General features: G+C 31.1%; 1 protein-coding gene across 1 annotated transcript in view; it reads right to left on the minus strand.

Annotated features, from left to right (window-relative positions):
• Positions 1-14026, minus strand: part of LOC117169836 — a 15198-nt gene extending 1172 nt beyond the window's left edge. The window contains exons 1-6 of the mRNA XM_033356344.1: positions 13935-14026; positions 9321-9555; positions 9067-9240; positions 8594-8723; positions 8406-8494; positions 4425-4592 (exon numbers count right to left, since the gene is read on the minus strand). Coding sequence (XP_033212235.1) covers positions 4425-4592; positions 8406-8494; positions 8594-8723; positions 9067-9240; positions 9321-9452 — 693 coding nt within the window. The 5' untranslated portion in view covers positions 9453-9555; positions 13935-14026. The remainder of the gene's footprint in view (positions 1-4424; positions 4593-8405; positions 8495-8593; positions 8724-9066; positions 9241-9320; positions 9556-13934) is intronic.
• Positions 14027-16869: the final 2843 nt, after the last annotated feature.

Here is a 16869-nt window from a genome sequence, read left to right on the forward strand (position 1 = left end):
TTAGGAAATAATAATTTAAAGATGTATATAATTTACTGTCTCTCAACGAGAATATCCCTGAACATTTTTCAGAAGAATAAATTATTTTATTCAAAGAAATTAATTAATTTTTAGGTTTAAATTTATTAATTATTGAATATTTAAAATAAAGTACTTGATATAAATCTTACTATAAAAATAGTGTATTTGATAATAAAATTAAAAAGTGGATTTGTATCTTTAAATTAAATTATTTATTCGATTTTTCAGAACATTATACGTCTGTCGACAAACGCCAAAACAATTAGCTACAAACATTATTTTTGTTTGACGCAATACATATCTAGAACTCTGCCATTATATGTACTATATAATAAAAATCTTGCTTAAAATTAGAATCGTACTATACGCAGTCTCACTGTATTGACTTTTAATACCATATCATAACATGTTCTGTATGTTTATACACTATACTAATCTAATTGTTACATTGAAAATATACGTTACTACTTTTAAATATATGAAAACGTCGTTTGTTGTAAGAACGATGCGTTACAGCTATTTTGAATAAACAGTGATGTAGAGCGAAACTTCAAACCGAAGAAATCATAAAATAGGAGAAAATTACGTTCATCAAATTGACTACTATACGCAGCGCTTTTAGATCTCGCACGTTTGGAAATTTGTAGTGAAATTAATTATTATTTTTAGATCTATTTTAGGAATAATTGTACACGACAAAGTAATTTCCATCTGCTGAGTTTTGAACACAACTCGGAAATTTGTTGAAAAGTGTACGATGCCTGATCGATAATAAGTCATTACTTAATTTTACTTCGAATGCGTATATGTGAGATGACCAACCTAGAGTAATTATTTTTTTAATGATAAAAATACAATTATATTCTGAATTTAATAATATTTCAACGATAGAGCCGAAAATAGGTAGGTGATCTTCGTATCCAATGGTAATTACCATGGATTACTGGTACTTGATGTTTTCAATAGTATTCCACGATACTGATTTGATATCGGTTTTTATATAGAAATCAGTGGCCAAAATGTGGCGTATATTTGCCAATTTCTCATCAGTAATTACTTCATCATGTCCATATTCTACCTTATCAACCAAGGAGTCTTTGCACATAAAGCTGTAGCACTGCTGAAATTGGTGCTTGAGAGCAAACGTATATGGTAAATTAACACGTGAATTTGATAAGTGAGCAGTTACCTTAGAAGCTTTATGTTTGGCCTCTGGTCTCATACACCAAACATTTCGAACTGGACCAATAAGATTTATAATCGTAGGGTAATGTAAGAGTAGGTGATGCTTTGGCTTTAAAGTTTCTCCAAACAGCTTGATGTAAACTTCGTGATGTTTGGTAATCAGTGTTTTCAAAAGTACAATACAGTCCCTATTAAAATATCTTAAGTTTAATAAGTCACCAATATTTCGTAGAATTAAGTACAAATTCCAATATTCGTCGTTCTCCGGAATACAATCTCCTATTATAAGTCCAAGATATTTGACAAAAGTTAAAGTTTCCGAAGCTGAAAATCCGAGTCTATTTTGTTTTAATTTTTCTTTCTTTAAATATAGGACCGCATTTCCTTTATCTACACCTTCCCAGAAATCGTGCATTGAATCAAGAAAACTGTTCTGAAATACACGATAAGAAGGCAAATCATTCCAAATACAATATTCTTTTAAACCTGTTACGGAAACGTCAGATTTTTCTATATATGTCTCATAATCGCTCATTTTTCGCAATAAAGCAGGATCCTCTTCAGTTTGCCTTCTTAGTCGTTCTTTTGCAACCATACATAAACGACATACATGATTCCCTTAGAAACTTTCAACAAACCCACAGATTTGATGAATCCCTAAATATTCTCCAGTAATGAGAATGCAAGAAAAGAAAACGCTTACATTATTGAATAATAATCCATTTACTTCTAAATCTTTTAGTTCTTTTAAAAGAGGCCTAAAAGCAGCTCTGTTTCCATGCACATTTCTGTCACTGTCGCGGAATAATAAAGTTAAAAAAATGTGCTTTAATGTTGATTGAAAATGTGGAGGTAATGTGGGTAACATAAAGTATGTCGCTCCTATCTTATCAACCCCAATATGAGAATCTTGAGAATTATTTGTTTCGTACTCATCGAAGTAGATTATGAGAGGAATGACAATTTTCTCTCCAAATTTCTCTTTAACTTTATGCCATGATTTTCCATGGACAATATTGCACATATATTGCGTATCTATTTCATTACATAGGTAATCCATGTAATTTAAAACAATGTCTAAGAAGCCGGGTAAACTGAGAAAAACTTTAAGAACTCTTTTTGCCGAAATAAATTGATCCTGGACATTGATAGGCTCCTCCGTTTTAACTCCATCAATTATTTTATAGGTTTTAGCATCTCCAATTATATATGACTTAGGTTCAATAAAATATCCGGTTTTCCTAAAATATTTTTTTCTTTTGTATTCCGAGTCAAGATCTTCAAAAGGGCTTTTAGCAATATTGAACATGACTTCCAAGTCGTTTTAATCCGCTTCAGAAAAATCTCCTCTTTCTAAGATACTAAAAACTTTATCTTTCAAAATATTAATAATCCCGCACTCAAAAAATTCCTTTGTAAAACGTATGCAGTTTTGAACAACACTACGTGTTACTGCTGTTTGATTATGTAACTGAGCTGTGAAAAGTCCCGCTGAATGTATAATTACATTCTTAATTTGTGCAGTAGTCGTTTCTACATTTTTCAGAGATTCTTTCGAATCTGAGGTAGTTATATTAGATTCTATTTGCAATAATTGAAGAAAAGTAGATTGTTTTTCAATATTAGAAGGCGCACCAAAAAATTCACGTGAATCATTTTCTTTTGAAATACTATGCTTTCTGTCAAGATGCTTCTTGAAAGCATGAGAACTTTGAAAAACATTGGTGCAATTTTCTTGTTTGCATTTGTATTTGTTTCGAGAAGCAGTAAAGTGAGAACTCTTGAAATGAAACAATAAGAGACTTGAAGTTTCAAGTGTCAGCCCACAAATGTAGCAAAGAAACATATTGATATTAATTTCTTATTTCTTCACCGTAAAGATTAAATAAACTGTTTCATTTTTTTCTACTTAAATTTTTCGCATGACTAAGTTTTAAAGAAAGAAAGGTGTCCATCCATGCGAGTTTCTATACGCTAAAGAACTTGTTTACATGTGTTTTACGGCTGCTAGAAGTGTTGCGACCCGAGTCGCTTTTTTATCCCATTTTGTATTAAGAGCATAAACTGCTTTTTGCAAAAACAGCCATACCTGTTCACTTGGCTTAGGGTATTGTGCGTGCAGTACGTGGAAACTCTTGAAGCAAAGGTCAAGAGCAGCTAGGATATTTTGAAAACGTGTAAAATTTTCCCCATTTTCATTCTCATCCCGACCGTCAGATTTTTTGGTGCTGATCAATCCTAATTTTGCTTGAAAAGTTCGCCAGTTTCTGTACTTGTCTACAAACTTTCCCCCGGATATCGGTTGGTCCTTACCGTTTGTCTTCGGTGGAATATAATAGATTCGTGGATCTTCTTTTGTAAAAATTTCACAAAATTTACATGTTAAAAGATTCCAATGATAATTCTCGAGTCTCGGTCTGAATTAAAAGGTTTTGTAATTAAATAGAAAATAAAAAATTTGAAATATAATTGAGACAAAAATATCTATTTACTTACGACTCTATTTTATCACCACTAGATGGTATCTTAATTTCCATTAAAGATCGAATAATTATATCGACTATCTCGTTTCGTACTTTAGTTGAGAGTACCTTATTTCGCCAATTTATTAAAATTCTCTCCCCAGTATTTGTTTTATTTAGGAGACGAGTCAAATCCTATGACGATTAATTAATAAAATTTTATATATAACGAGGCGTCCTAACGGTAGGATGCCAACGGACGCGACACGACTTGATGGTACTTAACCAAAAATAAAAACAATAAAAAGCTAGCCGAGAAGTTAGCGCTACCAAGTCTTGCTCGCGTAATTGAGCAAGATGAGGCTAGAAGTTGGCCAAAACTAAAAGATGCTCACTCGCTTCATCAAATCATGAAAGTTCTATCTCGGGCGAACAAAGCATGAAGGTTGCCACTTCTTGTGTTTAGATTATAAGCGAGAAGTGGCACCTTCATGCTTTGCTCGCCCGAGATAGGACTTTAATGTTTTGATGGAGCGAGCGAGCATCTTCTAGTTTTGGCCAACTTATATCTTCATCTTGTTCAATTCTGCGATCTAATACTTTCTAGTGCTTACTTCTTGGTTAGCTTTTTATTGTTTATATTTCTGGTTAAGTATCATCTAGTCGATCGCGTGCGTTGGCATCCTATCGTTAGGACGCCTCGATAAGTAAACATATTTTTTTAAATTGCATATTTTAACTGATATAGAATCTTACTAGCAAATGAAATTTAGACAAAAGATCGGTTGTTATGACATAAAAGCCATTATCGCTCGAAGATTCTATTCGAGGTTCTTTGGCAGAATGACTACCGATTTCTTCTTTTATACTTAGCGGTCTTTTAAGAATAGGACGAGCAGATTCAGGTTGATTATTTACACATTCCTTTAAACAAGTTTGTTCATTCTTTAATAAAAATAGTTACTAATATATGAACTACTTGTAAATAATATGTGAACATTTTTTTAGAACAGCCGATTTACTTCTCTTTACTTTGACAATACGGATTTTTACATCTCTAATAAATTCAGCCAAAGTCTGAAGTTAGAACAAAAAATTTAAAAAAAATCCAAAACGTGTAATAACGAACACTATTATTCAGAAAAAAATAGCTTTTCTTTCATTAAAATAAAATCTATAAAATCTTTATACATCTGAACGTTATAATTTTGTTTCTTTGTAAAATTATTTCTTTATAGATGTAAGATTTAAAACTCCTGAAGAACAAATGAAAGAATTTTCGAAAACGTTGAAATTTCAAGAAAGTATATAAATTTTCAATTAAAAATTATCAATTTTCAACCACAAATAAAATAAGTAAATATTCAGTTAAACATTTAATTTACCACTAGAAAAATACTAATTTTGAACACAATAGTTAAATTTTCAACTAAATTCATAAACCTTGAACTAAAATTATAAATTCAATCAAAAATATTAATTTTTGACCAAGAAAATTGAGTTTATACCAAAAAAAGACCAATTAAAAAAAAACATGAATTTTCAAACAAATAGTTAAATTTTCGACTACAAAAAAAATAAATTTTCAACCAAAAATGGAATAGTTCAATTTTCAGTTAAAGAAATGTTGTTTTCTTTCAGAAAAAAATGAATTTCAAATAACAAAATAGTTTAATTTCCAACGAAAAAGATTATTTTTTAACTAAGAAGATTAATTCCATGCAAAAAAAATAAGAAATAGAAAAAAACATAAGTGTTCAATAAAAAAATAGTTAAATTTTCAACTAAAAAATATTAATTTTCCATAAAAACTGAAATGGGGGAAAAAGTTCATTTTTAACTAAAAAAGAAACATTTTCAAACAAGTAGTTGAATTTTCAATTAAGAAAGATAAAGTTTCAACAAAGAATGGAATAGTTCAATGCACAGTTAAAAAAATAATTTTTATAAAAAGAACGAGCAACCAAAAAAATAGTTCAATTTTCAATCTTAAAAGATGAATTTTTTTACTAAAATTATGAACCTTAGATAAAAAAAAAATATTTTATACGAAAGAGCTGGAAGTTTTAAATTTTTAATCAAAAAGGTAATTTTTTAACAAAAAAGAATAATTTCATAGCAAAAAAGATAAATTTACTCTACAAACAAAAATTTGACTAAAAATGATATAGTTTAATTTTTAGTTTGATGGAATAATTTTAAGGAAGCAGGAAAACCAATTTTAGACAAAATAAGTCGATTTTTAACAACAAAATGACTTTGCAACACAATTATGAAATGTTAAAGGAAAATATTTACCCAATAATTTAATTTAAAAAATGTATTTAGAACCAAAAAGAAAATAGTAGACTTTTTAACTAAGAAAGATTTTCACATTAAGAGAGAAAAAAGTCTTGGAACTAAACTTTTGAATTTTGAAACCAAAAAAGTAAATTATCTACAAAATAGTTTAAATTTCATAAAAAAAGATTAGTTTTTAATTAAAAAGATCAATTTTATAAAAAAAAATGAGAAAAAAACATAAATGTTCAACAACAACAAAAAACAGTTAAATTTTCAACTAAAAAAATATTAATTTTTAGCAAAAACTGAAACAGGGAAAGAAATTCATTTGCAACCAAAAAAGAGAAATTTTTAATTAAGTAGTAAAATTTTCAATTAAGAAAGATAAACTTTCAACCAAAAATGGAATAGTTCAATGCATATTAAGAAAATTCATTTTTATCCAGAAAAAACGAATAAACAACAAAAATAGTTAAATTTTCAACCTTAGGAGATGAATTTTTCACAAAAATTATGAACCTCAGATAAAAAAAATATTTGATATGAAAGAGTTTTTTTTTCAACGTTTTAAATTTTTAATCAAAAAGGTAATTTTTCAACCAAAAAGAATAATTTCATACCAAAAAAGTCAAATTGACTTTAAAAAAAATGTTACTAAAAATTATATAGTTAAATTTTTAGTTTAATGGAATAATTTGAATGGAGCAGGAAAACCTATTTTTGATCAAATAAGTAGATTTTTAAAAACAAAAAAATGACTGCAACTAAATTACGAAATGTTGAAAAAAATATTTAACCAAATAATTAAATTTTAAAAAATGTATTTAGAACCAAAAAGAAAATAGTAGACTTTTTAACCAAGAAAGAGAAAAAAACTCATGCAACTAAACTGTTGAATTTTGAAACCAAAAAGGTAAATTATCTACAAAATAGTTTGAATTTCAACAAAATCATTACATTTTTAGCCAAATCGTAAAATTCTTAACCAATTTACTGTAATAATAATCTCTTTGTCAAATTTGTATGCTGTCTCGTTTGTTCTTAGTTAAACCTTTGGCTGATTTTTTGCAAAAAAAAACTTTTCTTCTAGATTATAATAGTATATTATGCTTGTTTGAAAATAAAGATTAATTTCATAACACATTTTCTATTAATAATCAAAGCAATAAAATATTTAAATATTAACCATTTCTGCGTCTTCAGTTTCCACTTGGGTCTGAATATCATTAAAAATTAGGCCTTGATAGAGGCTTAATTTAGATACAAAATTCTTTCGTTTTTCTTCTGAAGTAAATATTTTGTCAATTATTGTATTAGGCTGGCTGCAATCAAGTTTTAAATGACCGTCATGGTCGATTTTTTCGCCTACGAGAAAAAGTGTAATCTTAAAATTAAAATCGTCTCAAAAGTTTTCAAAACTTAAATCGCGTATTTATAAAATACTACAAAAATTAAGCGGAGAAAATTTTTAGTAAGTGAGTGATGGGCCGGCATTGTTCCACGTTGTGGACATGAGGTTAGGTTAACACTTAACTACATCACAATAAAATAGAGGAAATAATATACTTACAATAAAATTGTGGGATTTAATCGGCGAATCCCCAATTCGCCAACACGTCGCAGGTTTCCTTATCCATAACTGTATGGACACTTGTAACTGAGGAAAGTACACCAAACGTACAGAAGTGTCCCTGAATCACATTTCGCGTAAACAAATCAACGGCGGTTTCTTCAACTTAAGTAGTCGCCAAAGGCAAAATATTCAAACTGATTATCTTCGCGCACGCGTGTAGCTGAGTAGTGGTTTGGATTGACAAAATCTTTTCTTTGATTTAAAGAAATAGTTTTTTTTTTTATTTAAAGTACTGTTCTCAAATATATTACTTTTTTTATTTCCGTTTGAAATTTTCTTTGAATAAAACAAATATTCATTTTAATTAAAGAAAGCCTATTGCAGAAATAATGTCTTTAAATCAAAAAATAAGAACTACGTCATTTTTTAGGACTAAATAAATATTTTTTTATTTTAAATATATTTTTGTGTTAGTTGAAAAAAACAATGGTAAAGAAAGGATTTCTTTAGTTAAAGAAATTTTTTTTTCTGAGTGTCGGCTATTCGACTTCAACTAGAGCGTTTCAGCCCAGTAGACGACTATGCATACGGTTTATCATATATTTTAAGGATTGGGATTTTTCATTTGTTTTTTTATGAAAATATTATAAACAAAAAATAATAAAGAGTCCCTATTAGAAATTTTAACCTATTTATAATTTAAATTATGTGGTTGTGTGACTCGAAGTGCGTTAGTATGGAAATCTTAAAAAAAAAATCATCCGATTCCTGAAATAGGGAAGGAAAATTACTTCCGGTAATATACAAATATTCAATATAAAGAAATAATTTAATATTTTTAAACTTTACCCTTTTCTTTCCCTTTTCTTTTTTTTACATACGGTTTCTCCCAGTGAACGCTTCAAAGAATTTTGTCTTGCGTTATTGGGTGATAGCAAGTTCGCAAGAATAATCAAGGCCCTCAGATTTTCTGCAAAAAGTATAAGATTTCAAAATTAATAGTAAATAAACAAAACAATCTTTTCTTTGAGTCAACTTAAAATTTGTAGCTTATCATCGACGGTGTGACGTGACTTTTTATATATATCTATAAGATTTAACTTTGCGTATTCTAAGATACGTGGGCAATAATACGATGGGAATTTCGCCAGAAAGTTGTCACCTTTTTCTTTGAAAATGTGCTTACCTTGATTATCAATCTAAAAAGAGTTGTAATAAAAGTTAAATAATTTAAAGCTCTGCACACACTTTCTGAGTATATAGGAAAATTGAAAAAAAATAAAAGCATTACCATATCACCATTGTAATCCAATAATCCCGGAAACTCGTTTAATATGTCTGAGATAGTTGAACCCTTGTTACTAATCCATTCTCTTCTGTTTGTTAATGCTGCTTTAAGCAATTTTCAATAGATATTTTATTACTCTGCGAAGGATGTGTGAATTTCATCCAGGAGATCTATCAATCCAAAAATAATACATTCATTAATATTTGTTTCAAAATAATAATTATAACAATGAGGACAATAATAAGCAAACAAACCTTTAAATCCAGTTCTTCTGTAGATAATAGTAATTCATGTAAATTATTAGAAATTTCTTTGTGATGTCCTTGAGGGTTGGTCCTGTATTTTTTTGACGGGCTGAGCTTTTTGCGAAGAGTCCACAAACGAAATTCAATAAAAACACGCCTTGTTTCATTATCGTAGTAGTGTTCCTGCAAATGATTTGCTCATTCAGTATTACATTTACTCTGTATAACGTTATTTTTGCTTATTAGCTTTAAATTATACGCACGTATACTTTTGTAGAGTGATCGTCTTTCAAAAGAGGTAACACTCTTACAATGGCCTTTGCTAGAGCAATTTTTGCTTTTTCAGACGGATAAAACCCATGAAATTTTACAAGCTCCGAAATCAAAATTCGCATCGAAGTTCTTCTATCCACATCAGTGAAGAAACAATTGTTGGCCGCTCTTATCAGTCCTTCCCCTGAAGGTGTTGTAAAGTGTGTCTTTCACGGTGACGTAACTCTGTAAAAGTATTTATAATATATGGTAAAATCACTTTAGACATACGCGTAAGTTCTGCTAAGGGGACGTGGGACTTGAAAGTGTTAAAACAAAACTTATGGAAAAAATGTTGGGAGATGCAGTATTAATACTGCTGGCAACTGCATTAATAATACTGCTTGCTGATGCAATAGCACTGCTGCCTACATTATTAGAATTAGTGCTATTGTGTTCGGCCGATAAACTTCCATCATCTTGTACCAAGAATTCGTCTATGACTTCCTAGGAAAAAAATTAGAAAAATTCCCAATAAAAAATATAATAAATAATAAATACATATATTTCATTAATCTCTTAAGAACATATGATAAAGTGGTTACATGACCAATTAGTTTCGATTGGTTTTTTCGTTAACTGATAACTAAAAAAAAATTGATCGAAACTAATTGGTCACGTGAACACCTTAGCACATGCCCTTAAAAGTGTATAACTATATATATATTTATACATGCTTTTTTATTGCTTTCCCTTATCAGCTTCAAAATCGTTTTTCGTGGTCCCATATTAATTTTCATAAAACTCAAATCATCATCAGTTAACTCGAAGAAAGAGTAATCGTTTATTCCTTCCTTCAACAATGACTACAAGAGAAACAGATAACAAGGGCTCGTCCTTGGAAATATTTCATAGAAGGATATGGCGAAGACTAATAAACAAATCTTCAGAGTTTGCTTTTTTGCAGCAACAAATTGGTTTGAAATGAGCAAGATGAGAAACTCTGGTAAAACGATCAGACAAATTATTATAGACAGGCTGAATACAATAGGCATTGAAATTGACGTAAAAAGAAGATATCGAAAAAAAAACAAGTTTGTAAAAAGACTTTATTTCCTTGCAGAACAATGATTTCCGTGATGCGACCGAAAAGGGGCAAATTGTCATCTCGGGTGTGTGCAACTTGAAGACATACATATAATCCCCTTCGATATTATTTATCATCCACTCGAACAGATGAGGAACAGAAAACCACATCTGTGTCGACATATCCTAAATTGTTAAGGTGAATTCTACTCAAGGAGTTTTCCACTAACTCTGTAGAACCATTTAACGCGACGAATCTGTGTAAATTTACGTCACCAGCTCCTCACTTTGAGCTTTGAATACATTGCGAAATTCATACGAGTGTTTTGGGTGCATTTTTAAAATTATGGACATTCTGTGCACGTAATTTTAATTCTGCATGCTTTGCCTCAAATCGAATACAGTTATACTGAGCTATTGGTCCTGCCCATAAGATGCTCTCAGGATAATGGTACAAATGATGAAATTTGTTTATGGGATTTACATTAGGAAACAATCTTTTGAACATCATAAAGAAGTCCCTGATAAGAGCTCTTAGGTACGGAATCAGCGATTCTGTTATTTTCGGGGCAAAAACCAACTTCATAATTCGGAGTAGATGCACAATTATACCCACGAAATCATTGTCATCAGCATCAACTTTTTCAGAAATTAAAAAAGGAAATGTCCCAATTAAAAGCCATGTTTGCATTCCCTTTTGGCTGAGACTGTGTCCTTTCTTCTTAAGCATGGCCGAAATTATAGTTAAATGATGCTATTCTAGCATTGAAATATTCGACGGCAAATTTTCTCTGCACCAATATGAGTTCATACAGCACCAATTGTAGAAGCATGGGACAAATGCCTTGAAGAAGATCATGGAAAGGGTAAAAAATTTTACATCGCGAAATGTGAAAGTATCGCGATTTATTCAAAAAACAGTTTCCTTTTATACCCGTGGTTATTTTCATTTCTGCAGAGAAGTTGTTTTGCTCTAAAAGAAGTAGATGTTCAGCAAAAAGGTGTTCAGTTCTTTCGGCAGCAGCTTCAGTGGAAGCATTCTGCAAATCTTCTCTACTGTACAGACACATTCTGCAAAATTTATTTGCAGATGGACCAAGAAGTTTGAACACCTGATGAACAGCAAGCCCATCCCCACAAAATGCTACAATGGAAGCTCGCAATACGAACTCCTCTTCTCCTATTTGAATTGTGACTCCTTCATGACTTTCTAATTTTGACAAGTCACTTAGAAATGGAGCAAGAATTCTTTCAAATCCGTACTTTTTAGCATCTGTATCGCAACAAATGACGAGGATATGAATACTGCTTAACTCAGAGTTCATATGTACATGCAGATTTTGAATTTGATAGTAAAAAACTCCTAATTTATGAACCACAGTTTTTGAACCCAACGGGTTAACGATTTCGAGTTCATCGTAATATAGTTTTAATCTTATGGCACACTTAAGTTGTGAAAACAGAGGATGACGTTTAAAACATTGTCCATCTATGAAAGATCCTATTATTCCATTGGGCGATTTCTCTTCACTGACAATGGCTTCCATAACAGTCTTGTTAGATAATAGCAGAGTCCATACTTCAATAATTGGCACATACTGAAATGTTTCCATGACCATTTTTGCAACGTACGTGCAATTCTCTTTGTCAAGAACATTATCCATTCGATAGTTAAGATGAATTTCTATCGCATTGATATATCTACATGTTGCTCTGAGAGCTTCAACCTGTTCATCTAGAGTTCTAAGTCTATTAAAAGGGCTTTCGAAGTTAAAGACCTGAAGCATATTTTTCGCTTCTTCATTATGCAGTAAGTTTTGATCTCTCAAATATTTTAAGACTTCTCCTTTCAAGATATCTCGAATGTGCAGTGACAATTGTTCACATTCATCTAGAATGGTCGTCATCATGTTCCCAGTCATAGAACCATTGCAATGCAGTCTTCTAATCATTTTAATAATAAATATTTGCAACTCTAGTTTCAAATCTTCTCCATTTACATTAATGTTTTCTATTTCATGATTTAAGTCCACGTCCTCGTCCACATCCATTCGTCCATCATCCACCTCTCTCTGGTTGTGGAAGTTGAAGTCATCGTTGTCTAACAAACAAACGAAACCTCGATTGCCAATCCTGCGGTTAAGTGAGACTGCATGATTACCAATAAAATGTCGACTTAGACCATCCAGACTTCTAGGCACGAGTTGCTCACATAAAAAGCAATTCAATTGTTCCATTCTCATTAAACACAAATGCAAAGTGAAAAGTGAGAAGTGGAAAAAGTTGCCTAATAGACCCCCTGTTTATTCTGTAAAAGCGGAATTTTTTACTATTGAGTCTTCGAATTTTCCAAAGTAGATGAAGAATTTACAACCTGAATAAAAAGAAATGTATTATCAAAATATTGTCCGGTAATTTAAGGACAATACATTTACGAAGTTTTTCGATTTTCTATAATCTTATAATTTTCCAACCTTACCATCTCGCGTAAACAAAAGTCGATGCCAATAGGGGTGAATTCGATTGTTTTCAAATTAATTGTTTCACTGTAAATTATATACATTAACGAAAATAGTTAAAAGTATTTTCAAACATGATCGATCAACCTCAATTTGTTTTACTTTTTCTACATCAAAATGTTTTTATTTACAAAAAAAAAGTTGGAAAAAGTATTTAGATATTTTTTCAGAAAAATTATAAACATTTTGATGTGGAAAAACGTTCCCTAGTATATTTTATTTAATCTCCCAAGATATTAACTTAATAAATTACTTCGTTTCGACATGAGAATGACGAGAAAAAAAGTAGAAAATAAAATTTAAGGTTAATACAGCATGCCCTTAATTTACAAATTTTAAATCAGAGTAATAAGTCTTTAAAATACGTAATTTCCAATTCGAATGTTTGAAACTATTGTATACCTTTAGTTTATAAAATGTTGTTCAATTTTACGACGAAGTCTAATAAAAAAATGAAACTTTCAATTTCGAGAGATACTTTATGCATTTGCACTTGAACAGTTTTGTGAAATTAATCAAACTCACTCCACAATTTCACGTTTTCAAGCTTTAAAAATGAAATTCAGTTATTTAAATTACATGAAATACAGTATATGCAAAATTGCGACCGTCTCTTCAGGAATGCCAAATCTTTGTAATTCGGTTGCCAAATTTTCCACGGACAACCCATCATGTACGCCATGCTCCATAAGCTTTTTTAATAATTCTGTGAAAAATGTAATTTTTTTAGGTTATTATCATTTGTTTTGGTGATAATACAGAAATTCCCATTTAGAGGCTATGTATATTTCTGCTCCATGAACAAATAATAGCAAAATACAAATAATACTTTGACACGATAAAGTTCGGAAACGTCATTATCCCTCATAGGACAAAATTTCTGTCCCGAACAATAATATAAATACTCAATTTTTCGGGATTTTGTCGCATTCGGAAGAATGTGGTTTCATGACGTTTAAATTGAACCATGTAATACCCATCATGTTTGAACAGAAGTCTGAAACATTAAAATTCACTTACCTATTTGCGAATTCCAGAAGCGTCTCACTTTCTTGAAATTAATTTCTTCAATTAATATAAATAACTATCACGTAACAAACACCTTCAAATCTATTTGTCAAACGCCAATCCAAGCACAAGTAATGCTGAGAGATACTGCGACGCCATGACGACCTGGCGGTGGACTTGGACATTACAAATTTCTCTCGCTGATTCGCCAGAGAACTTCGCTGATTTATCAGGAAAAATATCGTTCACTGATTGAAACAGTGGAAATTTCGCTGATTCAGGTTTAGAGAGAACATATGCATGGGGAATCTTTTCTCAAGTGTACCCACCACAAAAATGAGTACCGGGGATCTCCGTACGGGGGAAGGGGACATCCCCTAGTCAGTGGTCCTAGCCCTCTCGGCGGAAGATTTAAAGTGCAATTTTAAAAAAGTATTGATCAAAAACACTTTTCATATCGTACGTAATTTTCAATCTTAAACATTTCACATTTTAAATTTTTAATACACTTACCTTTACATCCCCTGCTTCTATTTTAAACAAAAATAACTATTGCTCACGAAAACAAAGATATCTTATCACGATTGCTGATGATTTATGATGAAGTAATTCTGAGCAATGCAGATGCAGATTATTGAATTTTTAAATTAAAAAATAATTAAATTTAATAATCTTTGTTCAGATACACTAAAGTAGAAATCATAGCGTAGAACGTTGGTGCTTTTTTGCTCACAACTATTTTATTTTAAATTTTGGAAAAAATGACATTTTGATGTTATTTTACGGCGAATAACAATATTTAAGATATAAATAACACATTTATTAGAATTATATATTTAATTTAGGGTGAAAAAATTAAAATCAACTTGAAATGTTTTTCCCCGTTTTCTACATTTTTAAGATTTTATCGCGAAGTAGGATTTTACACAACGTTGTAATTTTATCACGTCCATATTGGATAATTTCCAATTCTGTTTGATAATTTTACATGTACGTTCTAGCATACTGCATATCGTATTGGATTTTCAGAGACGATTGCGATTTTACCTTCTTGGGGAAATTCTCAACGTTAAGTGTGGGCTCGATTATTACCTACATTCAGCGTAGTGTTATCGCAAAATTTAGGTTATGTTACAATGTGTAGCGTTGTAATTTTACGAACTCGTGTAGTATCTCTAACCTCAATATGGTAAAGTGACTACGCTGAAAGTGTCAATATTATCAAAAATTTCATTCGTAAAATTGCAAATGCTTGTGAATCTCGTTTCCATTTTTTACAGTGTATATACACCTGAAAAACATAATCACAAAATCGACTTATGCATGAAATGAAGAATCACTTCGCCAATTTCTTACATTTCTTTCAAATGGGGATCGAGATATAAATAAAAGACCACTGAAGTCTTCCGAAGCTTTCAGATCGGCAATCATTGTACAGCAGAAAACCGAAGTCGAATCGTGCATTTTCGGCTTATACACGAACACACAGTGGTAATCATGCACCTTCTTTTTTGCGGCTCTCAAACGGTAGGTATGGTGGCGGTAAATTTCATGCTCGATCTGGCAGCTCTGCTTGGCTCGTTCACTCAGCCGAAAACTAAAATAGTTAAAAGTGAGTGCTCTCGTTCCCCCCGGACCGACTTCTGGAGAAACCGCTGTTCCACGACGTCCTGACGCCGTACCACTCTTGCCTTCGCCTTCGTCGGTGCTGCCGATCACCTCCGGGGACCCTCACCCGGACCACCTGGCTGCTTCGTAGTGGGCTACTACAAAAACCATCGCCGCGGATTGACTCGCGCCCGCACTGTAAGTGGTAAATAAATTGCTCATTACTTTTACCCCGCGTCTCTTATTTCGAGTTCAACCTTTTTCTCTTGGCGTCCACCTTCTACTCCCCTCCTTTGTGAGGTACACCGCTTTACCTGGCGCCGAACCAAAAAATCCGCAATTCTTATCCTCTCAAAATATAAAACCTGCCGAGAAAAAGGGAGACACTATATAATCTAAATAAATGCTCATTTTTGAAGAAACTCAACTACTGACTCACACTCTCAATCTCTTGACCTCTACATTAACGAAAATCTATTTCTTCATGCTCTTGATCAATTTGCCTATAGGTTAAGTACAGTGCTATTTCTTATTATTGATTGTATATTGATTTCCTGATCTGTTCGCCATGCATCTGCTCAGGCTATAATTTAATAGTGTATTTGTTCTCTCGTTTTTTTAAAAAATAGAACCAATATTAGGGAATATCAGTGAAATTAACTGGGCTTAAAATTTGGTCTTTCGAGATATAATAACAATGAAAGCGAAAACGAAAGGTTCGAAAAAACCATACTTTAGAAATTGGATTTAAATTTTAGAATTGTTATTACGATTGAATTGAACTCGAATTGAATTTTTAATTTATAATTATATTGCTTGAAGTGTAAGGAAAAAGGAAACCTAAAATGGAAAATGTGGTTCATTTGGGGGGTTAACTTAAATGCTTGAAATGAGGGAAACCTGAAAAAAATTAATAAAACACACTTCTTCTTCATTGAAAATTTTCATCGCCGAACTCGGCAAAAAATTCAGGCGCGCAAATCAAGTATCAGAGCTGCCAGATCGAGCCTGAAATTTACCCCCGCATGATTACCACTGTTAGTTGGTGTATAAGCCTAAAATGCACGATTCGACTTCGGTTTTCAGGTGTATATAGTATGAATATTATTACTATTATACATATTATTAATGTTAATATTATTATAAAATATATAGCATTAATTTCAATTAATAGGTGACTAAATTTTAATAGAAATAGATACACTTTTGACTAAAACAATTAGTTTTCTGAATAACAATTTAAATAAAATACATAAATTCAAAAAAAAATTTCTGAAATTTGTTTTTAAAAATATTTAAATATTTAAACAAAAAGTTAAATATTTATCCCAAAGGCTGA

The sequence above is a fragment of the Belonocnema kinseyi genome, chromosome 3 (assembly GCF_010883055.1).
Source record: "Belonocnema kinseyi isolate 2016_QV_RU_SX_M_011 chromosome 3, B_treatae_v1, whole genome shotgun sequence".
Lineage (NCBI taxonomy): Eukaryota > Metazoa > Arthropoda > Insecta > Hymenoptera > Cynipidae > Belonocnema > Belonocnema kinseyi.